Consider the following 26,445-nt stretch of genomic DNA (forward strand, 5'->3'; position numbering starts at 1 on the left):
TTTTCTTTCTCCAAAATCTAGATGTCGAAGAAAAAACCCAAAAAACCCAGAACCTACCTGACACCCCTGTTTTGTAATGAGGAATCTATTCTTTGATGTGTCTTCCCCATACTTTATACTTAAATATTTTATTGATGAAACAGCAAATCTAAGATGCACTTGTGTTTTAGTTTTCCTTTTCAATTATGGATAATAACTTGACAGTCAATGGTCCTGTTTATGTTATACTTTATGGTCAACTCCTTCTTTGATTTGCCTTATGGACAAGAAATTGTTTCAAAGCCAAAGAAACATTGCTTTATAGTTGTTATTTAGAACCTCCCATTGTCTAAAATAAATTGGCTTTCTGGTAATCACATGATGGTTATATCTCACCAGTATGTCTGGTGTGTTTCCTGTTTTGGGTTCGCTTATTAAGCGGAAGAAAAGTTCTCAGAAGTTGGTGGTGGATGGGGAGAGGCTGAACTGGCAGCTTTATTACAATTCAATATTTCTTCTGACAGAGGCATAGAAAAAGAAGAGAACTGCTTTAAGCATAACAACAGAAATGAAGGGCTTCAGAGGAGTCTAACTGCACCAAAAAAAGTACCATCTCCATCCAAGGATATTTTGGCCCTTCTCCGTGGTATTGTAAGTTGAAGTTCATCTCCTTCTTCTAATTTCGCAATGCCTGGCAAAAGATTTGGAATATTTTTAAGTTAGTATTTCAAATACATTGTTTTAATAAGCTGTATTCAAAAAGTCATTACATGTCATACTACAAATATAAGCATAGCTTGTTACTTGTGACAAGTGCTTTTCTATCTTTAGGCACAATCTTACAAATTGCAGCCTACCCAAAGCTGATACTTAACACCCTCTGTGGAGCTGGATCTGCTTTCCCCTCTGCACTCAGCATACCACAGTTCACTTAAGCAAACACTGCAAAAATTCATAACAGTGGTGTACCCAGATTCCTCATGTCATGGTGATGTGAAAGTCAAGCTCGGCATTGGGTATTGCTGATAGACCACTCTCTTCCCACACTTCGGGAGGAGGTCTTATGAGCTTTACCAACCAACCAAAATTACCCGGCATCAGCTGATCCGCTGCAACTGCAGAGCACAAAACTCTCCTTCCTGCCAGCCGCACATCATCTGACGTGATAACCAAACGCACCTTGCCTTCAAGCTGCAGTCACTGAGCTGAGAGCACATCTAACATCTGCTGCTACACAAGCTCAACAGCATGAGATATTGCAGTGAGATTGGGTTTTCCAGGCGAAAGCAGAAGGGTGGGAATTTGGGAAGCAGGAACCATGAAGTGGCAGGATGGAGTAGGGATCCTAATTAAGAAAGCAGGGAGGAGTAATATAAGGATGAAATAAGAGGACAGATGAAATTGAAGGTGGTTATGATGCCAGAACATGTGGGTGGAGGGGCAGAAAGTTAAAGAAAATGTTCAGAGAGCCTCAACTGCCAGGAGGAAGTAGCTTTTTTTTTTTAAGAAGAATCAGCTTCCTTCCCCATCCCATTTGTTTAATGCCATTACTTGCCAACAGTCAACTCCATCACTCAATGGCACCCACCCCTTTTATAAGGCATTGGGAAAAAAACAGTTTTTATTCACGCAGACCTTGCTAGAAAATAACAAAAAAGAAAACCCTCAAATCCACTATTAAGGAGGAAAGACTGACAGATAAGATCTAGCAAACAAGGTTTAATAGGCCTTGACAATAATTCCTTAAATGCTACTGCAGGAATATACATATATAATGAGCATTGAGCCTGCTGGAATTGCATTAAATATTTTAATTGGTCTTTCTTGTGGTGTTTCTAATTTGTGCAGTCAGAAAGAGCTCCTTACAGGAATTTATTTTTCATCTAACCAAAGAGTAAAACTGCAGTAGCCATTATAAGGAGTAGAGAATCAAGATGATAAGAAGTATCTTTGGAAATCCCACAGTAAGGTAGGAAAAAATTGTGTGGCTAAAATTCATATATGATGTTTTAAAGCAGAATATAGCTCCCGTATATTCTATTGGGATAATTAAATATGGAATTCGAACCCTGTTATACTGTGTTCTTCAGTAAGGACAGTATGTACTCCTTTTGTCTGCTCGAGGCACCTAACCGAAAGCACCCAAGTATCTAACCACGTTATACAGCCAATGGAGAGAGGGGAATTGTTCAGGTCACCTAAGTTAGATGCATACCCTCCAACTGCCGATACTTTATATAAAACCGTATTTTTAAAAAATATCCTGTAATTTTGCAATTAACCTGATCCATGAATGCAGTCCATTTTCTTCACAACTGACACAATACTTAATCACCCAGTGCTACAGATTCTATTTGATACAGTTGATTTGCAAACAAAGAAAAGGAAAACTTAAATGTTTACCAGCAGTATAGCAAGAATTATTTGGGTAAGACTGTGGCATATTTTGGATACAACGAAACAATGTCACCAAGCTGAGATCATCACCAAACACGTGGGCCTTCTTCCTCTGTATTAGGTGCCCCATAGCAAATGTTGTATCCGTATATAAAACCTACAGAATGAAGAGGTGCAGATTTCAAACATATTGTATGAAGACATTAAAAATCCTTGAAAAAGTCAGACGCTCCAGTGAATCAAGCTTTCTTACCTGGCCATATATGAAAAAATATCCTGTTTCTTTGATCACTATTTTATTTCCTTGTTCTTCCAGAGCTGTTCCACGTTTAAAGCTCAGGAGCCAAGGGACAATGCTTGAGTCATCTAAAAGAAACAATAATTTTTGGATCATCAGAAAGAAAAGTTACTTTCTTCATTTTCATCTGCCAAAAATTAACAAAGCTGACTTCTAGTCAAGACTTCCAGTCTCACTAGCTGGATTTCCCCACGGAAAAGAACTGTCCAGATGTGCAGGGACTTTTTTTTTTTTTTTTTTTTTTTATAAAATTCGGTGACATAACTCAGTTACTGTTTTGAAGTTAGATAAAATTGGATGGAAGAGTTAATACATGGAAGAGTTAGCTATAAATCATGGAACATATTCTTACCTTTCTGTTGGATATCACTTTTGCTGTCAGCGATCAGTTGCAAGCAGGCCTGCAGCACTGCAAAGCGAAAGCATTTTGAAATCAAAGAATCAGTAATAGAATAGGGTAAGCTTTTGAAACTACTTTAAAAAAGAAAAGAAAGAAGGACATGAAAACAATCTTCTCTCAGTCTCACCACGTATTTGAAAACATAATTTATTGATTTTAACACAGCTCTTACTCAAACATGCCGAAACAAAATTCAGACCGCAACAAGTACTAGATACCTGTCAGAGACCATGCAGCTAAGCAGGAGGCCTCTGACTGTAGCACAAGTAATACTTGCTTGTTTTAATCTCTGGTCCTAATATAACTGAAAAATGTAGCAGGAAGTCAAATGAGCCAGGACTCATCAGATCAATTAGCCTCGTTAGTTTTCTAAGCAAAAGCTAAAAAAAACCCCAACCCTGCCAGCTATGACAGATATAATATTTTCTAACAATGTTTACCATACTATTTAAAGAAATTAGATTCCAGTCATAATTGCTGTAAAATATTAGTCATATATACTGGTTGCGTGGTACTTTCAAAATAAACTCTTAAAGTCCATATATATGTACTTTCAATGTGTTTTCAGATACCCACACTCAACCAAGCTATACTGAGACTAAGAGGGAAGATACAGAGATGACTGTTAGCGAATTAATGCACACATAACAAATAGCTTAGTATCTGTCAAAACCGATGCGTTACTCAAAGCTGTAGAGACTGGTGACACTAAAGAGAAACTAGGAGTTTGATCAGAGAAAAATACCGCTGTGAGTTAAAACACAGGCTTGCAAATGAAACAAAGATCTTGTAAAAAAATTTGCTAAGCATAAAAGTCAGGGAACAGGATAAAAGAAAAAAGGGACAGTTGCATTCGCTTGGAGCAGATTTTAATGAAAACATCTGTTTCTAGAGCTACTCTGAAGGTTGGCAAACAGAGTAGTTACATTTACTGCACTTGACAGAAACCAAATGAATTTAGTAAGAGTCAGGAGAAGAAAATCCGGCCGTGGATTGTTGAATCTCCACTTTTGTTTACCTCTTTTCAGGTAAGCAGGCTGTGGGTCAGATTCGGCTACTCTTGCTACACTGGGCAGTGCCCTGCTCCATGGGACCCTGTTTCTACGTCTGCCAGTGGCACCCGCGTGTGCAACCGAGGGGCCAGCAGCACCGAGCTCTCGCTGCGCCGCAGGCAGCGAGAGGGCTCGGGCAGAAAGCGGCCTCTCTCTGTATCCCGGTCTCCTTTGAAGGGGGCCTGCCCGAAATGCGGCCTGCCCCCCCAGAAGAGGGCTGGGTGCTCGCCGGCTGGCAGCGGGCAAAGGTCCAAGCACCCATCTGGGAACGCTCCAATGTCACGGTGATCACACCAGCTGTGAGCCCTACTTACGTTAACGGGAACACTAGCCTGCAAGCTCTCGTCTCCTACACCGGCACGTGTCCTTGAGTTCTACCAGTGCTCGTCAATAATGGGCCAAAATGTACAGATTTACAAACCAAGAATTTAAAGGCACCTTGAATTCCCTGCCTTCTGATAAGGAATAGAAAAACCAAGCCAACACAAAATCGAGAAAGGTATTATACGCCAGTCATGTTTCCATCACACTTACGAGCGACAGAATTTTCTGAAAAAGAAGCTTCCACATAAAATCAAAATGTGATTTTCTGGAGTTGCACAACAAAGCACATCAGGCAATTTATTTCACAAGGTATTCATTCACTCTCCTTTGGAGCAAACTGCCTTCCTAGTAAATGGAATCTGCTGATTCTCTTGTGTTTCAGTAAACTAAATCAAAATTTTCATTCCTGTTTTAAAAAGAACTCACCAGTGTGGCCACTGGATTTTCCACTAACCAAACACGAAAGGATTTTTTAGGATTCACACTAACCAGCTGCTCTCCAGTGCAGTGAAAGTTATTGCTACTTTAGCAACTCTTGTTAAACCTGCTCTGCAAACTTGGTTGACATTCTTGAAACTATCCTGGTTCACAGTTTGCTAGTCTGGATTTGTGTTTCAGTTTTTTGCAGCATTGAAATACTAGTCATCATTGCTGAGAACTGCTACGCAGTAATTAGAATCAGCAAGTTCAGTACAGTCTGAGATATTTTCCATCTTTTTAAAACACAAACCAACTCTCCTTTATTCTACAGGTATCAGGTCTATGTATATTCTCTTAAAAAAATCTCACTGTCTATTCTTAGTGTATGCAGATAGAAATAAGGCTCCACAGACTATAGTAAGCTTGCTCTTCATGGAGAAATATGGATACAGCGGGGTCGTTCATGACAATAAAGAGAACAGAAATTAGGACAGTGGTCATTTTATCTAAAGCTGCAAAGGACAAATAATATCTAAAAAAAGTGTTTGAGAGATTGAAAAACAACATGCTTCGAACAAATGTACAGAAGCCAAGACTGACACATAACTATTTCCAGTATATACAAGCACTTCACCTTGACCTCAGTGGAAGTAATTCATTGAAACAAATTCAGAATAAATACCACTACTATTAAGGAGAAGATAAGGATATACAGAGTATATTTTCTGGGTAAATTAACAGGGATTTTCAGTAGAAAGTTAACATTGTGAAGAAACATTAGCCATTCTATTCCAGGAAGGACCCAAATCTTACCTGAAGTACAGTATCAAGAATATATGCGCTACAAAATATGGGTTGAATAGTTACTATCAGTACCGAGCAGAATAAATCAAAAGCTCTACCTGAATGCCCTTCAGCCCAGCATCATCAGTTTTGTAGTCTAAGTATTTTTGAATAATTAATAATGCAAGCAGAATATAGGATCCATAAAATAAACCTTAAAAATGTGTAAAAATATCTAGACTGAGTGTCACCACGAGATCTATCTGTGTAAAATAGCGAGTATCTAGAACAACAAAGCATGCCCCATCCTCTTGTGACTTCATATAATAGCTTTGCTTTGATGAGCTTTTTTTTTTTTCTGATTTTAACCACTCTGTGGGGTATGGGTGGGGAGAAGAACATTTCAGAATCTCTCTGCTTCCATGAACAGAACAGACAATTCTGAAGAAGTTAATGACTCCAGATGCCTTTATAAACCACAGCCAGCACTTGAAGGGATGTGTTCTCCACTGGTTGAGCAATGCAATCACAATTTTTTTAAAAAAAGATAGCTTTTGCAGCAGGATAGGAACACAGCCTTCTGCACATCTGAATGATTTAAGACCTGATATTGGTGAAATCAAATTTGCCTTCCCATGCAAGTTTTTGTATTATTTAACTTGCGTAATTATTTTAATATTTTGAAGTCTAACTTCATAATCCATCAAAACAAAATTTCAAGTTTGTTACCTGTGAACTCATGCATATATTTTTAAGTTTCGATATCCAAGGTATCTACCTCAATTATTGCTGAAATAAAAACAAGCAAAAACCCTGAACTTTAAAAAACGGACCTGCTTGTTTAGGTTCCTTCTTTTGTCTAGACCTACTCTCTATAGGCTTCCTGAAACATACTTAAGCACTAGATAATTCAGTTTATAAATTATATGCATGTTCTTGAACAATTTGCAGTTCTTCTTCCTTTAACTTCTTCATTTCTTATCACAAGAGATCTTCTTTTACTTTTTGCTTGTGCATTTTTATAGACTGGTTAATTTGGTGCTTTTTAATTAAGAAGTCTTTATATGGAATTAATCATGGATTAAATCAGTCCCTGCATTAAAATGTCATAATTACAGATATGACAGATCTAACAAATACCTTCGAAGTGTTGGTAGCATTATTTTGACCTTAACAGAATTACCAGTAACATGTTACTATCAGAATAAAAAGGAAATGATACTAAGAATTGAGAATACTTTATGTAGACTTCTATTATACAGTATGAAGCAGAATATTGTTTTTAAAAATCAGAGCCTATTTTGTGTATTTTTGATTGCACAGTGTTCTGCATAATACACAACACTCATTCATTCATTCAGTAAGTGGAATTCTTCATGTAAAATTGCAAGAATAGTATCAAGTAATTTTCTATCCTTTCACATAGAAGGGCCTACTTCCTTTTGGGTTAGCCTGTTGTCAGCAGAAACAAAAAACAATAACATATCTTTTCAAGAAGTAGGCCTTTCTTTTTTCTTTACTAAGAGAACTCTTATATTTCCCCTCTTTGAATAATAAAATAAGAAGTATTTTGAATATTTGGTGAGGGAATTTTATATGTGGCATTTGTTTAGACTAGTAAAAAAAAGTTAGGCAGCTTCATTCAAAGATTGCTAAAGTCAAGTTCCACTTGTAAAAGTTCTTGCTATCCCTCTGTCACAGAGATCTAAAACAACGTGCAGAGTCAAAACACTTCTAACCTACAAATGTACCAATTTACCAGTAAGGCAATTATACCAAGAACAATGGCAAAATTCTCACAACTTATACACCACACTTGCATGGCAATAGTTATTTCTCCTGGACACAACTGATATTGGTGTAGAACCTGGAAACTGCTAGTAAAAAAAAAATCTCCAGTCACATGCCAGGTTAGCCTGTTTCATAGCTTTGTGGAATTACTTAGAATTTCTCCTCAGTTCCTTCCATACGCAATCAGACTGGTTGAGACGGATAATCTCAATACACCAAAGTAAATATAGCCCGTGGGTGCTCCAATCTGATCGTGGCAGAACGTTGCCTGAATTTGAGTTTACAGGAGGCCTGATGCTCACCTCCCTAGCTGGACATGGGAATCGGAATCCCACAATAACGATCAGAATGAGGCACAGAGAGAACACATGTAAAGAAAATTTGACGTGTGTACACTCAACTGGTTTAGGTAATGGAACCTGTATTTTGTTCCGGGACTCAAGCGCACATACATCTTCGAGAGAAACACACAGACAAGGTAATCAATAATTGTGACCAGGGTATAAAATTCAGGAGAGGTTTTTGTTGTGTAGCAATTTTCCTCTACAGGCAAAATTTATAAGAAGAATGACAACTGAGAAAAATTATATCTGTTCTTATGTGTCTTGATATGACATTTGCCAGAAGTGGTTAGATGATCTATCTGCCTGCATATTAATTATATGTACCTTTCAAAATCACCCATCAACTCCTACTCATTGTATCAAGAATTCTGATTCTGACTGCTAGCCGTACAGCTGTTTTTGGAATTGATGCTTGCTTCAACCTACTTGAGCCGGAAATTTTCTCAAGACACAAAATGTACATACAACTACTGATGACTAATAGTTTTATGTGTGAACACAGAAAAATGCATACCCCATAAAGATATGAAAGAACAACATTGTGTTAGATCCATTTTCATTCAATTGTCCTTTAAATTAAAATTCTAATTCATGTCCACTTTTAAGCACACAACATCAAGCAAACAGAAAACAAATTACAATGAAAATTCCGTATGTTCAAGAAGAGCTCTGCTTGGCCTAAAAAGCATAATGGGGCATCCATTTATGGAAATTAATAATTCAATTTTAAAAATAAAACAGAATCAAACCACAACTTTATTTATAAACAAAATAATGGTTCTATATTTTGCTTCTGCTCTCTGATGAGAAGAAATTGTATATCAGTGACACTTACAAGTATTCACTTTCTAAGGAATTGGTCTATATTAAGGTGAAATTATGGGTCAACAATTAATTATGAGACCAGACTCTGCTTTAAGACCTTGTTGAAGCAAACAGAAATAGAACAAGAGCAAGGCACCTCACTCAATACCCTAATTTATCTGCCATCATACCAGAATGAGTGCAGTGCCTCTACAGGACAACTTGGAAGCTGCCAGGATTCCAGCACCCAGAAATGGACACAAGAAGATCAAAATCCAGGGCTAGTAATTGTATGCACATGACCAAGTAACAGACAGGATTCAGCACCATGAACAACACCACGTTGTCTTATTTCACGCACTCTGCTAGAACAAAATTTAACATTGACTAGTTGGTTCATGGTCATCAATGAAGTTTGATCTGAGAAAATGTAGCATCTTACTGAACTCTGAGATGTTTAATTTGTTGCAATTAGAGCAGGCAGAAAGGTAACCCTGTCTGACAGGTGACCTTTTATATAAGTGTAAGATTTGTAATTTACTTTTTTTTTTCTTTTTTAGGTACAAAAATATGATGGTGATGTTAGAAAACAGTTTTGTAGCGGGTCAGCCTACGTAGCTTTTCTCTTTTAAATGAATGTTCATAGTCTATGCTTTCTGTTATCCATCCTCAACAGTTTTAAAGCCAGCTGTATCTTTAAAAAAAAGCTTACAGAAATAAGTAGCTTAATTAGAATTTTATGTGAAGACAGATAAATAGGTATAATCAGAGGTCGCTACCTGATGAGAACAATCTTATGTCTGCCAGCAGCACAGCTGTGGAGCCCAAACCCCTCCTCTCCCCCATACACCCTCAAATAGCAATAAGAATAAAGATGAAAGCTACTGTGAAGAGAACTGAATAACTTGCAGAGTACTGGTGCTATAACATTAATTTAAAAAAACCCCATGCCTCCTTATTTTTGAAGATACTTGTGCTTTAGGTACAAAAGATCACTAGTCTTTATTTGGGAAATGCTAGGGTGAGGAGAGCAGGGAAGCTCTGGGGCTGCCATGATAGGAAACAGGATACAAGAAATACAATTTAAGCAATCTTGTCCTCAGTCCTGTTTGTGAAATCACTCTTAGCCAAGATCCTGAACCAAACATTACTAATGAAATAGAAGAAATCTTATGTAAAGCTATGAATTTTGGGTGCTGTCCTAAATGAACAGTCTCTTCTGTGAGACTTGGAGGTAAGTAGTGTGATTGTACTCTAGAACTTAAATTTCATTTAGCTGGCTGAAGCTGAAGTGAAATACATTTCACATTAATTAGTCAATCAAAACCACATTTTAAGCAAAGTTTGATTTAGTCTTTACCTACAAATTACTCCATTTAAAATTCATCTATTAGTAATTTAGAGATATCAGCTTACACCAGTTAAAACAATCTAAAAGGACCTGTAAAAGGATTGAACGGATTTAGCAACTCAGGAACATTTTTAGTTACTTGGTGCAATTCGCATACATATGCAAATTCATCTTATCAGGCATCATTGTGTTTGGAAAGAGAAAGAGAAAAAAAGGTAGGCATTTTATCACCAAGGAAACAAATATATCCCATTAATATTCCAACATTATAATACACATCAGATGTCTTTTATGGAGCACAGTCTTTAGTGTTCTCTGCAGCACCTTTTAAAAAGGCCATGATAAAAAAAAATCTTACTGGATAGGCATGACTTTATTAATTTTGCTGGATATATTGATAGATTGTTTTAATGCAGAAATAATGCTAAAATTCTGAATTCCATGTAGTCTGCCTCTTTTGACAGGTAGAAGCCAGCCTTTCTCTTTGAAAGCTCCTACTTCCCTAACTTCTTGTTACTTCTCTCTTTCAGGATAAGCACAATTTCCCAGAAAAATGACTTGGCATTTTTAATAATAACTTTCCCCCCTAATATTGATCAGAGAGAAACAAGTTAGGCATTACCTTAAACTGAGAATGATGGATTTAGAATTGAGCAATTGGCAACCTGAAGAATTTAAAGTTGCCTTACTCAACTCTACCGCATCATCGAGAAATACCTTCGTTACAAGAAGCAGATTTGGGATCTAACATTCAAAGTTCAACCTGCAGATAGCATGAATGTCTGGTACCTTAAACAGTATGGTAACCATCAGGAGAAGATACTTACAGTTAACACCATTCTTTCAGCAATAATTGTAAAAACCTTGATGGGCTCTGGGAGCACGGATCGGCCGACAGGAAAGATACAAGTCAAGCACTGCTGCTTTTCTCAAGACAGTATCTAACCGTGGCATCCCAGCCCACTCCACCAGGTGTTATTTACCTGTTTTTTCTGTGTGGACAACAGACCTTCTCCCCCTGTTTCTGCTCCCGTTCCAGATTTCCCCTTGGAAGCTTTCATCTGGGTCAGGACCAGGAAGGCTGTTCTCCTTACGGGGAGAAGCGACAGTCAGTGAAAGCAGCCTCACATTTGCTCATGCCCTGCAAGCCAAAAACCACCCTCCAGCTTACCTGCCTGGCGCCAGCTGCAGACACTTGCAGGAGGGAAGAAACAGGGGTGCCCGCTTTATTTTCACCAGGGGACACGGGTGGCCGGTCTAGCAGAGACCTTGCCTGGACCCTGTAGACCAGCTCGCTGCGCAGAGCTTCTAGTTCTGTTTTCAGGGCGATAACATGGTAAAGAGACACTGCTGCAAGACAAGAGGACAGGAGCATTGCAAGCCACAGGAATGTGACAGAAAACAGTCCCGTGGTGCCTGAAGCAGCACCGGGGGGGGCAGAGGGAGAAGAGGCGGTATCCTTCTGTTGGATGACGTGCACACAGTCCACGGATTTCATCGCTGTTCTTTCCTCACTAAAGCCAGAGGGAGAGTTCAGCTGTCCCCTTCCGAGGTGCAATCCATGTTACCAGTTGTTCTCTGAAACTAAGGGCATCCAGAATAAGTGAACAAAACGCCCAGATCATTTCCTGTCATATGAAGACGTTGATAGAACCATTAAACTTAATGTACTGAGTGAAGGTCTAAGATTCGGTCTCCGTTTAGTTTTCTTCTTTCTGTGGTGCATTTTGGAAATGAATACTTTCTCATGAGCTGCTTGCTCAATCTACCTTCCTCCTTTCACTTTCAACTATTTATTTATGTGGCAGCTTGCTATTACCCATTATCTTTAAATTTAGGCACAGCCGGTACCACTGGTAATTTAGAGCCTTATCTAGAAGTGCAGAAACAATGTCAAGTTTCCTGGCAGCATATCACCCAGTGCTACTTAAAAGACATACACATATGAAAATGCATGTGCCTTTTAGGTACGTAGATGTACTATGTGTGTGTGTGTAGGTATATAGATATACTATGTATATACATTACATCATGTGTATTAATATATATATTCATATCTAAAGTTCCTATATGCTTACAGACTGGACGACCTATTCAAATAAAAACTATTGTGGTTTCCTAAACACTATAGTGAAAAATATTCCCAGGTATTAGTAACAAATTACTGGTCTCTCAGCTGTATGAAGCTGCAGATTCTGCAGTTCAGTTCATCATACTAACTTGAAAAGGGATGACTTTTTATTAAACTTCTCTAATGAATATTGTTTCTCTACAGAATTCAAGGACCCGGATTAATGCAAAAGGGGGCACAGAGAAGCAGGGAGAGGAAACTTGGGGTCAGCGGGTGGAAATAGAAGGGGTGAAAAGTACAGCTTGGGAAAGAATAAGAGGAGGGAAAATAAGAATGAGGGGGAAAAGGGCAGGGGTATAGAAGGAAAATAACATTTAGAGAATTTAAAAAAAAGAAAAAAAACTTTATAACATGCATGCTTAAGTTTTTCAGGTGAATCCTGAGTGTCTGGTTTAAGGTCATCTTCTAAAGATTTTATTAGTACTTTCATCTTAAAACCCTGCATTAGGAATTCCTTTCTTCTCTGCAGCAGCAAGGCTACCTAAATATCCCAAACACATTCATACTTTTTGTATTGTCTTCTCACATAAAATTAAATTTTAGTCCTTTTTATAAAAGTTTCAGTGGTCTGGGACAAAAAAAAAAAAACCACAAAAAAACCCAAACCCAAAACCAAAAAGCATCAGTTAGGGCTAAAATCAACAGGTCAACCTTCCCACTGGGATTAAATTTTTTTACCATGTAAGTAAACCTTATCTTTGCAAACGGACTTTTACAGGTCTGTCTGAATACTGTGTAATGAATCCTGATGGCAACACTTGTCAGAGTAGTTCAGATCAAGCTGATTCTGTTGGGAAGAAGGAAGAAGGAGCAACAATAGAGTAACAGCTTCTGTAGCCTCTCCCACTTCTATTTCTTAAGAATATGACAAATTGAGGGTTATTATAAGCCTTACCATCTTCCGTTGTGATGCAAGGTACTCTTTTCCTTACTTTGCCACTTCTAGCAACCACCCAATATCCTGCACAGACAAGTAATTTCTTTTCCTAAATGCAGAGGGGAAAAAAAAATTATACCACGTGTCTAACATGCCCCTAGAAGGCACGTACATACTGTGAGAAATGATACAGAAATCAGTGCAGGGTGGAATAAGAGCAGAATACCATAACATTTCTGAAGTAGTTTCAAGGCTAAATTAAGGTGTAAATGGGGCTACATTTTGAAGGAAATTTAAGATGAACTAAGGTAGGTTTTTGGGAACAGAATAAGCGATTATTAGTACTAAGCAGACATGCTCTGATGTATCACTAGGCATCAGAACATTACCAGCCTCATACTGACTGTGTTCCAAAAATAAAATAATATGACAGTTGGAAAGAGGTGCTATTTAAGAAAATGAAACCAAGTGAGAGAACGAAAGTTATAACTATCTATGCAGGCATACTGAGAAACAATTGGCCAGTGAGGTCCCTGCAGTAATTAACATATAAGAAAATGACAGGCAGGTACATAATTAGCATTACTCTAGCCACTTCTAGAGAAAATAGGCTGTTCCCAGCCTCCACACCTTCTTTAAATGGGGTCATTATTTGGGCTGACAAAATAATTGTGGTGACACAGAGGACTTCTGTAAGACATCTGGCTTTGTCTTCCTTATCATGCTGAGAAATGAGAATTTCAAAGGGGAGATGAGGAAAATCAGAACAGTCCACACATGGCAAATCGTTAAATTCAACAGATATTTCTAGCTGAGTATCAAAGGAAACACTCTGTCTGCAATCTTATGTTGTTCTATAGCTTGATAAGTAGTTAAGCGATTTGAAAGAAAATACAATTTTAGACAACTTTTGTGATGACAAAACCATAGTAGAACAATAACGACAGTGAGAGATCAATAATGAAAAACAACATGAATTGCTTAGAAATATACTTAGTTGAACAACTTCCATTTTAACAGAAACAAATGAGGTTTCAGTAAATTGCAGACTACTAATTGCATTAAAGTTAAAACTCAGAAAAATTACTTTAAAACAAACAAAAAATCCCATGCTAGTTGCAGAGCCTAGCGTGTGGAGTCGGTGCCTCAATACTTGCCACTATGTCTTGTCATAATATCCTGTCCTTATAATTCCTCTTGTTGGCAGAGCTGCAAAGTAGTCCCTAACCTGCTCAAAGCAGAGTCAGTAAGATTAACACACATGCAGTTTCTTCTGCGTTTTAAACTAAGGTATGCTCAGATTAGCCTTCCATTAGCAGACATGGGAGGGTGTTGACTCCAGCTCAATACGAGCTCTGAGTAGAACTTCCTTGCTGAAACAGAAGTGTAAGATTTAGATACATATGCTGAAGCAAAAATAAGAGGTAACAGTAACCGTGCTTTTATATCGACAAATCTGTTTGCATATAGTTGTGACTGCCAAGACCAAACGTAAAAAGGGTTCAGAACAAAAATCCAGTATGAATACGAGAGGCCTAAATAACTCACCAGGGAAAGGGTATTCAGTTTGTGGTTAGCAGCCTGCTTCTACTGGCCAGCATCCCTGAAAACCCTTTTGCAAAATTTATACCATATCAACTGTTTTTTGGCTCAAGAAACACACGCTATGCTACACATGCATGCGGTAAGACCTTAGGGCAGCAAGTGACCACCTCAAGCCCAGTTCAAAGCAGCATTTTCCAAACTATTTCTAGAAAATGTCACTGCATTAAACTGCAGAAACCTAGTCCTGTCCATCTGACTCTGGAAGCAAATAGGAATAAACCCTTATAATAAAGGTATTCTGAAATTATGGTCCTATTTTGCATGCACAGTACAGTTGATCCGTGCACACACAACAAATCCAACCATTTAGTGCCTCCTTAACCCAAGGAATGAGGTATGTTGAACACTCAGGTTGACTGACTAAGGGATCTCTTTAATTTAGCCAAGGAAAACTATTAAGAAATGCCTTGGCTGGTCTAAGAATTTTACTTAACCAAGTCGTCTACTTTTGGGAAAAAGAACAAACTTCTAGGTAAAAAAAAAAAAATAAGAAGGAAAAAAACACATTACCACTGAAGATTCTTAATGGTGAAAATGTTTCACTAGGGGAAATGGATTCTTGAACAAAATCAAGGCTGGTTAAACCTTCCAAGATGTTACAGAACAAACAAAACCTGTAATTTCTGCAGTACTTAATTTTCTTCATTTCCATTATGCAGACTATCAGATTAAATTACCAAGATGGGCCCTGCTAACCTGAAAATTTATAAAGCATCATCACTACATCTGTGTGGAACCAAGGCAGAGATAGTAAGCAATCACACAGGAAATTTGTGGTTGAACCAGAAACTGAACTCTTGATTTCCTGAAATCCAGTACTGTGCTTTAACCACAAAAGCACCCTCTTTGCGGGGGAGGAAAATCCCATAATGAAGTTTAACGTACAAAAGAGAAGCAGATGATTTGAATATGAAGACTTGGATAAAGACCCATTTTGCTGAAGAAACGTAAAAGTTTACTTAAAAACAAATGGTCTGTTTTTAAAAGGGAGGTTGTGCACATGCTGCAACCCAGAGACCCAGGCAAATGTCAATGGCCATACTAAAAGTACGCCTGCAGCAGCAAAGGTCCAACTTCACGTACTTCTGAAGTAGCCACAAACTGGAACTGGTGCCCGCGGTTTTTACCTTGCCTAACTATGCGAGGCAGTGCGGAACAGAGAGAGGAGCAAAGAATAAGCAAAGGTTCCGTTTTAAACACATTCAATTTCCAGTCCTTTCTGAGGATGGACAAAATGGATGGGCTATTTTGGAGTAAATCCTGGAATGACAGTTTTCTGCTATTACAGGTATCTGTATTAAGAGTACTCATAGATAGCCCCCTGAAACAGTACACGTTCCCTTCAAGGGCACTTCATTAGTTCTCTCAGCCATTAACTGCAATTTACACAGTAGCAAAACCGGGTAAGTTCCCGTCTCACATACAGCTCCAGAGATCACTCTGTTTGTGGATACAGCGCTCCTGTGGCTGTGTATCTTACATCCTATTCTCTTAAATTTTAGGAAGCTGTTGAATACCTTGCAAGTAAAGGATGTGTTATGCAAACAGTTAAAGGCTTATTGGACATATTACCTTGTTAAAAGAAAAAAAAAAACAATCCTATGAGATGTTTCTGAAGCAAAAAAGGTATTCTCTTCTCTCTGCCTCCTAATTTCAAAACTGCCTAGGATAACATGAGTGTCTCTGCACTTTTTAGATATGCCATGCTTGACTTATTCCTTTCCTAAGACCTTATTTCTCTAGACATCTGGAGAATTTGGGTCCAAATCTGGCATGTATACTACACAAAGTAAACATACAGTTGACTTGCAGCCATCGTTACTTTTTACATGGTTATTACAGTGTTTTCAAAGAGAATAGGAAATGGCACAGGAAAGAGAAGCAATTATTATAGGTGTCTCTCAAAATACGCAGCAGAACCAAGAAGAAATATAAAATAATTTTTAAAATATATAAAAAGAAAAGACAAAATTTATATACTACAGCAGTTTAATGTCAGCCTCCTCCCTTTCCCCCCACCCCCATGATGTTATAGTAATTCCTTCTTACTGCACAGGGAAAAAGGAGCTCTGTCATACAGCTGTAGCTCACTTCTCTATAGTCTCACTGGCTTGGCTATCCAGCAACACGGAGTATTGCATTTCTCCACCTCTTCAACACTATGCAACTTGACAGATTTTCCTCAGATAGGCTAAAAATGTATTTGTATGGCAGCAAAATAAACAAGGACCCATGGCCCTTCATGGGGGAGTGGCCACTCTTCTGCTGGCTGTGGACCTTCAGTAGAGGGCACAGGACAGGGATCCAAGCATTTTCAAATGATAGTGTTATTTCTTCACAGCGTGTAATTGCTACACCATCCCTGAGTCCTCAAGAACAGAAAGGGAAGGGTGCTCTGCCTGACCTTTCCCTTTGAATTTTTTTGTAAATAATTAGCCCACACCAGACGTAAGCATAACGCAAAACAGCTGTAGAACTTCCTTCCTTTCTTTCTTCAAGCAGCAAAATCCGTTCCTTAGTTGCTCGTCAGAACTAGAGGCAACATCCCTCCGAACTTGGTGAACACACTGACATTTTATGTCAGCAACCTTGCAGTTTTGCATTATTCAGCTCATTGCTTAAGATTATTAAAGGTGCATCTCCAATTATTATGAGAGAAACCATGTTCCGTAATACATTAAAACCGGGTCTGCTCTTAAGCTGTATTGCCTTTCAGAGAAAGAAAAACTGCTGTTTTTCAAGAATTAAGAGAGCTATTCTGTCCCCAGCCAAGTTGAAGCATAACAAATTAATCACATTAAGATTTTCAAAACATTTCCAGAAAACACTCAGTGTATCTTCCTTATCTACTTACAGAGAGAGAACTCTGTAGAAAGTCTAAAATGGAGACCCTGAATAAGGTCCAACAAAGGGTTTAAAGTTCAGACATGTTCAGTATCTTCGGAGCAAATAATTTTTGTTTAGCCAATGGTTCAGTATTTTCTCAAAACCTTATCTACCTATGCTTGAGCTTTTTAACAGGCAGAAGTCCCCTGCCTTTGGTTTAGGTTTCACTTCTAGCATTTTATTTTAGATGTTCATAGGCCCTTATGAATGTTTACTATGATTTAAGCAGTACTTGCAAATTCTGAGAGAAATTCAAACACTGTGTTTTACCTTTGTCTATCTGATATGAAGGCCTATACGTATCTATTAAGCAAAGGAATATAAAAGACATTCCAGTTTATGTCACACTTTGTGGCCCAGCTGCGAATCAATTTTCAAGTAAGAAAAAGCAAAGATAGACTCGTATTCTTCAGAGTAGCATTGCACAAGTGAGGTTTAGTGACATAGTTCATGACACAGCCAAACTGCTTTTTGTTCAAGAAGGGCAGTATTCACATGAAGTACCCAAATCTCCGCTGCTCCTTTACTTTTATTGCTTCCTTTTCAAGAATTAGAAATATCTTTTCATTTTCTATTCAAGATAAATAGGTATCCTGAATGAAGTGTCAAAATGTGCCACCCACCCCCCTACAACTCTTTCCTAGGTATTGGGTTAAACTTGAACTTTAATTTACTGCTTATGCCTTGCAGTAATCCAGGAGATGACACACATTTTGCAGCTTTAGAAAAGACAGTAGTAAATCCTTATTTTCTGGGTATTTCACATTAGCCATGCAGGATGAAAGCAGAGGTGATATAGGCTTAGTTAAGCATTTCTTTCTGAGAAACTAGAAATTGCTTCAGCCCAAGTATCCCACTGCAATGACCTGAATTAACTATAAACCCGCTAGTGGCATTATAGCATTTTAAATTGACATTTAAAATGTTACCAGCAACAAGTGGTAAAAGTAGTCAGAAATACGTACAAATATTTCCTAAGTGACATAATATTTAGACCATCTCTCAGTCCCCTGGATAACAGAGAATTTTTGAAATGCAGAACGTGTTAGAAAGTGATGGGAGAGCTACCGTGCACCGGTTTTACTTATTAACACTTCCCAAAAGCGAGGATACGTGACAAAGCTTAGAAATAGCTACTTGTAATATAGTTTTTCCCTGCTGTAATAGCTTTCCACAAACGCTGCATCTAACAATGCGGATGTCTATTCCATGTGCTCTGGTTTTAGTGAGGAACTGAAAATGATACCTTGAGGTGGATCAGCTACCATGCATACAAAAATACCCCTGCACACAGACTGAAGACAGGTCACAAACTAGAACAAGACATTAACAGCACTTTTAATGTATCAATTTATTGCATATGTCAGTACATAAAAATAGAAAAGTGTTTCTTGTAAAATTAATTTTATTTTAAAAACCATACTAGAATGAGAATGTAAAACTTTGCCACGATTAGCACATATACATTTACGCTTTGTCTACAAAACTTAAGAATACTTTATAAGACATTTTTGCTTTAACTATATATTAAAGAAAAATAAAATAAAAAGCTTGCATCATATATTCAATCACTGTTTCTGAATTTGAAACACAAGCGTTATTTAGAACTTCAATATGCTGGCTCTATGTACACTGCTGTGGGGTTCTACTCTACATTATACAAGCAGGATGGCATTGTAAATTATTGTCAATGGGATACATCAGGCTGATCCCACTACATGCAAGAGGCACCGATTTTATATTTGGCAGAAGTGCCCCATGCAAAATCACCTGTCACAATAAAAACATACTTCTCAAGAATTGAATTATGAAATACAAATGGAGGTATGTCTGCATCTTTTTGCTAAGAGAAGAGACCATACCTTGGACTCTCAATTCAGCCTTGCATTCTTCACTGTGAACATCCAACGTGACGCAAATGATTAGCTCAGAGATGCTGATATGCATATTTTGTATAAATAGTTAATCCATCTGCCCTTCAACTGAGAGATTGTCCGTAGCCTACCGAACGTATTTGTGCTCTATTTCTAATTTACCTGAGAAATGGACATGAGGGCAGCTACACCAGTTAACATTTCTTCAGATGAAAGCAAAGCTTATCTCTCTGCATTTCACAGTTCAGAAACAAATACTGGGAATGTAAACTTGGGTTAGCAGGAAGCCTCAAATATTTCCACTAATTAAAACCACACACATGTATGCACAAACAAGGTCTTATGCTGGATGCTTCCTCACAAGGACTCTACTGCTACAGCTGTTCCAGTTCAACTCCTGGACCCCCCCATTCTTTTATTTTCTTTCTTTTAAAGTTCCTCTTATAAAAGAGACAATTCCTTTAATAAGCATATTTAAACCAAGAGGTTTTCCTACAAACCTGTGAAAATAACCCAAGTTCCTCTTCCCAAACTAGGAATTTATATATACAGGACAAATACCTGGGAAACATCTACACACAAAGAAAGAAGTGTTATGGGAAAACACAGAATGGTATTAAGTGGAATAAATGCAACAGTATCACAATACACCTTTTGGCAATTTAAAGTTATTACTACTATGTTGCTTTCAGTTCACTGTCTGAAAATGGCTTTTAGCAGCAGGTAACTGTGGGTTTCCATCGCACAGACCATAAAATAAAAACAAGTCTTGACTTGTCAAAACAAGTTGCTTCCCCCTTCTCCCTCCCTTAAAAGACAGTATGTACAGCAGTAGAGTATTTGCATAAAATAGTAATTTCCTTCCTATTTTCTTTCAGTAGATTTCATAGCCAATGCAGTGAAAAATAGAATGATAACAGACATTCATTCACATGTGTATGCACCCAACCCATTAACGGAGAAGTAAAAATGTGCATATGTGGAAGGCGGAAGAAACCACATGGAGTGTAAACGATGCATATATGACAATTGTCTCTTCTCATACCCAATACTTGCAAAAACAGGCCAAGTTTCATCTTTATGTCCTGCAGACAATATAGTGAAAAGGTATGGCTTGGTATCAAAAGCAATGTTTAGATACAGTCCACTTAGAAACGCTCTAGATTGCCATCATCTAATGCCACATGAGACTTAGCAACTGCGTGCCAAAAGAATAATTCCTTTGCATTTAAGTGCCACATAACACTGGGGGTATTTTGGGTTGTGGATTTTGTTTGTCTTTGATTGGTAGGGAGTGGGGTAAAAAGTCACGTTACTTTGGAAATGGCTATTTTATGAAAAAACAAAAGGTATTTAAGGGCAAGTTATGACAACTTCTTAAATAATTATTTACTTTTTCCTCATTCTGTCTCCCACAAGTAATCTATTCTTTTGGCTTCATCAACTTGTTTTTAGACAAGCAGTATTTGCCTACTTATTTTCCTTCTCTCCCTCCACCTTAATTCTAAAGCAACATGAAGTAGCTGAAACAATCTATGCAAGCATTTCACATTGTCATTTTAGAATACAGAAAGGGAATGCTGTGCCTATTAACTTCCTTCTGGCATATAAACACCCCCTCCCAACCAAACTTCACCAGTATACCTTCCTCACCCACCTCTCCCCCCCAAAATATCACCATTGGAAGGCTGAAGAGATCGTTTTGGTTTCACTCCGATTTAAAACTATGCTCTGCCTATAATGCTTTTAGGTCTACAGATCCAAAAAGGTCTACAGCTTTTTTCAATGACCTCTAAGAAAACCTTAATAATAGTACATCAAAAGATACTTACCAGAGAAAACAGGAACTTCTGGTATGTATATGTTTATTTAAAAAAAAAAAATCACATTGAAGTAAATTGCTGACAACTATTATGTAAGACCTGTAACTCTGTGTAGTAAATTTTAGGAGGCATAACCATTAAGGCACCAGTTCAGGAAAGCAGTTTTATTCAATCAGAGAACTTAAGCACAAGCTTGAAATACCACTGTCCATCAGGAAACAGATTTTAAGTGTGTGCTGAGATGCTTTTCTGAATTGGGACAACATGGCAGAAGAGTTTATTTAAAAGTTTCAATCCGAAGGGGAATTGTACAGAGTGTGTGGAAGATTTTCCACAGTTCCTTCTTCCCATAAAAACTATTTTGAAGAGGCAAACTATCAACTGCAGCAAATGAGAAACGAAACCTGCAGAAGAAATCTACACAAAAAAGAAAAGCCCCACACTCCAGTACAGACCAAGCTAACAGCATACAACTTTGATATGACTACCCTGGATAAGCACCCTTAAAAATAACAAAAAAACCCAACATTCAGCCAGAATCAAGCTCTCTCAGCTTAAGTATTGCTGGCTCTGAAATAGTGATACCAGCTTCAAAAACCCCAGCAGAGCTAAAGGAAACTCACTTCTGCTGATGCTTAGGCTACTTCCACATGGTACAACAGAACTGTAAGGCTTTTCACAAGCAGGGTAAAAGTGTTAAAATAAACATTGTCTCTTTCAGACTAAGCTTAGGTCTACTAAATTTACTGCATTGCTCATTTTTATTATCCTTACTGTAACAACTGTATACTAACCTCTAATCATGTGATCACTGGTACTTATTGGGATTTGTTTCTTTTGGAGGTATAAATACAGGGCACAGACATTCAACCACATCAGCCTAAAAATCAACACAAATACATACTTTCACCTTGTATAACACTCCTTTCTATCACAACCCCCACTCTGCCTTGGGAGATCCCACCTCAAATGCACAAGCAGACTAATACCAACAAATAGGTTGCCTGTACATTAGTGAGAGGAGCTTGGGGCAGAAAGGACCTTAGATCACACTGCTCTCTTTTTGGAGGTGACTTCTATTTTCTATGAAGAAACTGCCCGGGCAAAATCCTGAAGCCATGATGTTTAGGCACATACAACTTTCTGGGCACTATTAAAATACAAATAGTAAAATGAAAACAAGGCAAGCGTCTTTTCCTCTTCAGTTGCAGTCTGAAATACATATGTATGCATAATCATAAAAAACAGTAATAACCCAGGATAGTATACCTGCAAGTATACTCTAAGTATACTCTACCATTAAAGTTATTTTATATTAGCACATTAAAGACTTCCCACCTTGCATAATAATAAAATCTCAAGGAATAAAACACTAATCTCATGCATGACACACTTTAAAGAAACTCTAAGAGAAACAACAAATCATTGTGCTAACCATGACTGTTCAAAAAGCTCACACATACAGCAGTGAATACTGAAGAGCCTCCTGTTGTTCTAAACGGATGCATTCTGTACTACTTTTGTAGCAAGTTCCTTTAATAGCATCCATTGTAGATATCAAATGGAATATAGGGACAGATATACCAAAAAAGTATGAGAAAGACATAAAATGGTTCATTTACAATGCTGCAAATCTAAAAGTTATCTGGAACATTTTAATAAAGCATCAGACCTTTCCAAGTTTAATTTCACTCTTCAGGCAAGTACAGACATGACAGACATTTAAAAATGGACATTCTTTTACCACTTTTCACAAATCAAGGTACAGTGCAGGTATTCCCCTCACCCCAAAGAAGAACGTCAATTATATTATTGTCACATTAGATGATGTTTTCGCCATTTCTTCAGGGGAGTGGCTCTTTATTACTTCTTTGATGAACTGTTCAAGTGCAGTGAAATAACCCTGGCACTGCCAAGTGTCATTATGAGTTCCATCAGGAAATATCGCCAATCTCTTAGTCCGAGCTGGGGATAACTCATAAAGTTGCTTCATCATAACTGGTGGAATTAACTGGTCAGACAACCCAGAGATGAAGAGAGAAGGCATTCTGCACTGGGAGATTTTTCTGTAGGACAGAAATTTATTTTTGTAGCACCATAAAGGAAGATATCTCATTGGAAAGAAAGAAAACAAAGTGCTGGCCATGTATGGGATGCTAAGAAAGGTGTTCTCCACCACGATGGCAGAAATCCTATGGGAATTTTCAGAAGCTAAGTGAATAGCTACTGCTCCCCCCAAGGAACGGCCAAAAAGAAAAATTTTTGTTTTATCAAGATCAGACCGAGTCATCACATAGTCTAACACAGCCTCAGAATCTAAGTACAAACCTTCTTCACTTGCTTCTCCTTCACTTTTTCCATACCCTCTATAATCAACAAGAATTAAGTTTACTTTCAGGTTTACCAGCATTAACAAAGCATTTGGCAACCTGTGGCCAATGTTGCCTGCATTCCCATGAAAGTAAATGATGGTTGGAGAATACGCTGCATTGTCCCCTGTGTATCTCAGCAGAATAAGATTGAGAAGCACTCCATCTTTGGTTTTGATGAAGATATTTTCATGTGGTATACCGGTAGGCATAGGAACATAAAGGCGTGATGAAGAGGGCTGTTCAGGAAAGTAAAGCAGCACATCCTGGAATTTATATAATATACCCGCTATTGATACAAATATTAGTGTAAGAAGTATAACACCTCCATACAAGTGAAAAGTTACTATCAAGGGTAAGAGACAAATACGGCAGAGACTCCACGACCAGGAAGCCAAAGCTAGTAGCCATCTTTTAACAAAGGTCCAAAGCATCCATGACTTTTCCATTGTAGAATTCAGTGATCTTTTACTCCAAGTAAATCCTGTAAAAAACCCAAACATATATGTATAAATATAGGAGAAAGAAAGAGGAAGTGATTTAAGCATTCATACCTGCAGAAGATTAACGGCAAGTCAATGCATTAAAGCATAAACAAACTAGGTGGCAAACTCCCTTTGAATTTTGGAAACTATTCAACAGTAGAAAAGCAATCATAAGGAAATGGCTTTAGAACTCTTCAAAATCCCATTTATATTATTTCAGCAGGCAAGGTCCATCAGTAGCACTAGAAAATTGGTTGACTGGGACTGTAACAACTTAGGCTTTCCTTCAATCTTTCCTAGCCACCAACAGAACAACCATATCACCAGTTTGTCAGAGGTTCTCATATAAGTAATGCCAGAATCCAGAGAACACAAACAAACCAGCCCTCATTTCTAAGCTGCTATTGATTAAGGCCAAGAGGAGGATTCAGTAAGCCTATGCACTTAACTCTGCAACCAGTGGAGGCTCACAATGCACACAGGGTCTGTCATCGTTTCAGAATCTTAATCAACCAACATGTAAACTGGTCAGAAGAGAGAGACTCCTCTACGGTAAGATACCACGTTGTAGTTACATTTACGACAGCTATTTTGTTATATTTAGACTGGTTCTGATTTATAATGGTAAGTTTTCCACTATCAGATCAGTAATCCATATTAAATCTTAGCTGAAAGACTTTATCATCATACAAGACCTCTGAAAACAGTCAGCTAACTACATTATACACTGGATCAATGAAAAGCACAACTGCTGAGAAGTCCAAATATGAAAACAGACTCAGGACAAAAACATATACACAGCATAAAATGAGGACAGTGATGTTAATGATAATGGATTATTTTCTTACCAACCGTAAAAGACAGTTATGTCTCAACATACACAGAACTGCTCACATTTTTCACTGCTGGGTTCAACTGTAATATGGAAATAACCAAAAACTGCCAGGTCTATGCGAGAACTACAGTAACCATTCAGTCACCAGTGAGTTGAACAACCATACTGGCTGGAAGTGACAATACAAGCTCACTTGTTTAAAGAACACTCTAAGTGACACAGCAGGTAATAATTACAGTTTTGCCATACTCAAAGTTATAAACTCCTAAAATGATGTAGTGTAGTAAGAAGCTCAATTAACTCCAGAGGAGTCTGCCATGCAGAGATGCATCTAAGCATTCAATTAAGTCAAAGGACCCACACAAAAATACTACTGGAGAGGGTTGCAACTGCACCAGTCATCTTAGTCGGAACGAGGGATAAAAGGTGACCTCTGCAGTCACAGCCTTTGCATTCCAAAAATATGAAAACCACCTAATATGACCAGGAAAAACTGCCATCTTTCCTTATTTTATGTGACAATTAGATAAAAGTAAGAAATAAAATGTGAATCTTAAGATCACAGAATCATTAATATTGGAAAGGATCTTCAAGATCACCAAGTCCAACCATCAACCCAACACCACCATGCCCACTAAACCATGTCCTGAAGTGCCACGTCCACACGTTTTTTGAACACTTCCAGAGATGGTGACTCCACCACCTCCCTGGGCAGCCTGTGCCAATGTTTGACCACTCTCTCAGTAAAGAAATTTTTCCTAGTAGCTAATCTAAACCTCCCCTGGCACAACTTGAGGCCATTTCCTCTCGTCCTATCACTAGTTAGTTGGGAGAAGAGACCAACACCCACCTCAACACAACCCCCTTTCAGGTAGTTGTAGAGAGCAATGAGGTCTCCCCTCAGCCTCCTCGTCTCCAGACTGAACAAGCCCAGTTGCCTCAGCCGCTCCTCATAAGACTTGTGCTCTAGACCCTTCACCAGCTTGGTCGCCCTTCTTTGGACGCGCTCGAGCATCTCAGCATCCTTCTTGCAGTGAGGGGCCCAAAACTGAACACAGGATTCAAGGTGCAGCCTCACCAGTGACGAGTACAGGGGCACGATCACTTCCCTACTCCTGCTGGCCACACTATTTCTGATACAGCCCAGGACGCTGTTGGCCTTCTTGGCCACCTGGGCACACTGCCAGCTCATATTCACCTGGCTGCCAACCAGCACCCCCAGGTCCCTTTCCACTGGGCAGCTCTCCAGCCACTCCTCCCCAAGCCTGTAGCATTGCATGGGCTTGTGCAGAACCTGTCACTTGGCCTTGTTAAACCTCATACAGTTGGCCTCTGCCTATCGATCCAGCCTGTCCAGATCCCTCTGCAGAGCCCTCCTCCCCTCCAGCAGATCAACACTCCAGCCCAACTTGGTACCGTTCTGCAAACTTACTGAGGGAGCACTCGATCACCTCATCCACGTCATCAATAAAGATATTGAACAAGACCGGCCCCAGAATCAAGCCCTGGGGAACACCGCTTGTGACCAGCCGCCAGTTGAATTTAACGCAATTCACCACAACTCTCTGGGCTCGGCCATCCAGCCAGTTCTTCACCCAGCGAAGAGTAAACCTGCCT

At 38.5% G+C, this 26,445-nt stretch overlaps 2 protein-coding genes across 2 annotated transcripts in view; both read right to left on the minus strand.

Moving 5' to 3' along the window:
- Positions 1-133: 133 nt before the first annotated feature.
- Positions 134-11,523, minus strand: TNFSF13B (tumor necrosis factor (ligand) superfamily, member 13b). The gene is made up of 6 exons (XM_010285799.1): positions 11,115-11,523; positions 10,927-11,032; positions 3,027-3,083; positions 2,630-2,742; positions 2,383-2,533; positions 134-670 (listed from the first exon to the last, which is right to left on the minus strand). The coding sequence occupies exons 1-6, from the start codon at positions 11,439-11,441 to the stop codon at positions 558-560; spliced, it is 867 nt and encodes a 288-aa protein (XP_010284101.1). The 5' UTR covers positions 11,442-11,523; the 3' UTR covers positions 134-557.
- An 11,156-nt stretch (positions 11,524-22,679) lies between these two features.
- Positions 22,680-26,445, minus strand: part of ABHD13 (abhydrolase domain containing 13) — an 8,110-nt gene continuing 4,344 nt past the window's right edge. Inside the window, exon 2 of the mRNA XM_010285800.1 lies at positions 22,680-23,992. Coding sequence (XP_010284102.1) covers positions 22,944-23,957 — 1,014 coding nt within the window. The 5' untranslated portion in view covers positions 23,958-23,992 and the 3' untranslated portion in view covers positions 22,680-22,943. The remainder of the gene's footprint in view (positions 23,993-26,445) is intronic.

Source organism: Phaethon lepturus, unplaced genomic scaffold (genome assembly GCF_000687285.1).
Source record: "Phaethon lepturus isolate BGI_N335 unplaced genomic scaffold, ASM68728v1 scaffold7004, whole genome shotgun sequence".
NCBI lineage: Eukaryota > Metazoa > Chordata > Aves > Phaethontiformes > Phaethontidae > Phaethon > Phaethon lepturus.

Excerpts from the sequence above, each read along its gene's own strand:
- TNFSF13B (XM_010285799.1), bottom strand. The coding sequence starts at position 11,441 with ATGAAATCCGTGGACTGTGTGCACGTCATCCAACAGAAGGATACCGCC. Across the intron at positions 11,033-11,114 it reads CTGCAGCTGGCGCCAGGCAG|GAGAACAGCCTTCCTGGTCC; the intron begins GTAAGCTGGAGG and ends TCTCCCCGTAAG. Across the intron at positions 3,084-10,926 it reads TGTCCACACAGAAAAAACAG|TGCTGCAGGCCTGCTTGCAA; the intron begins GTAAATAACACC and ends TTCGCTTTGCAG.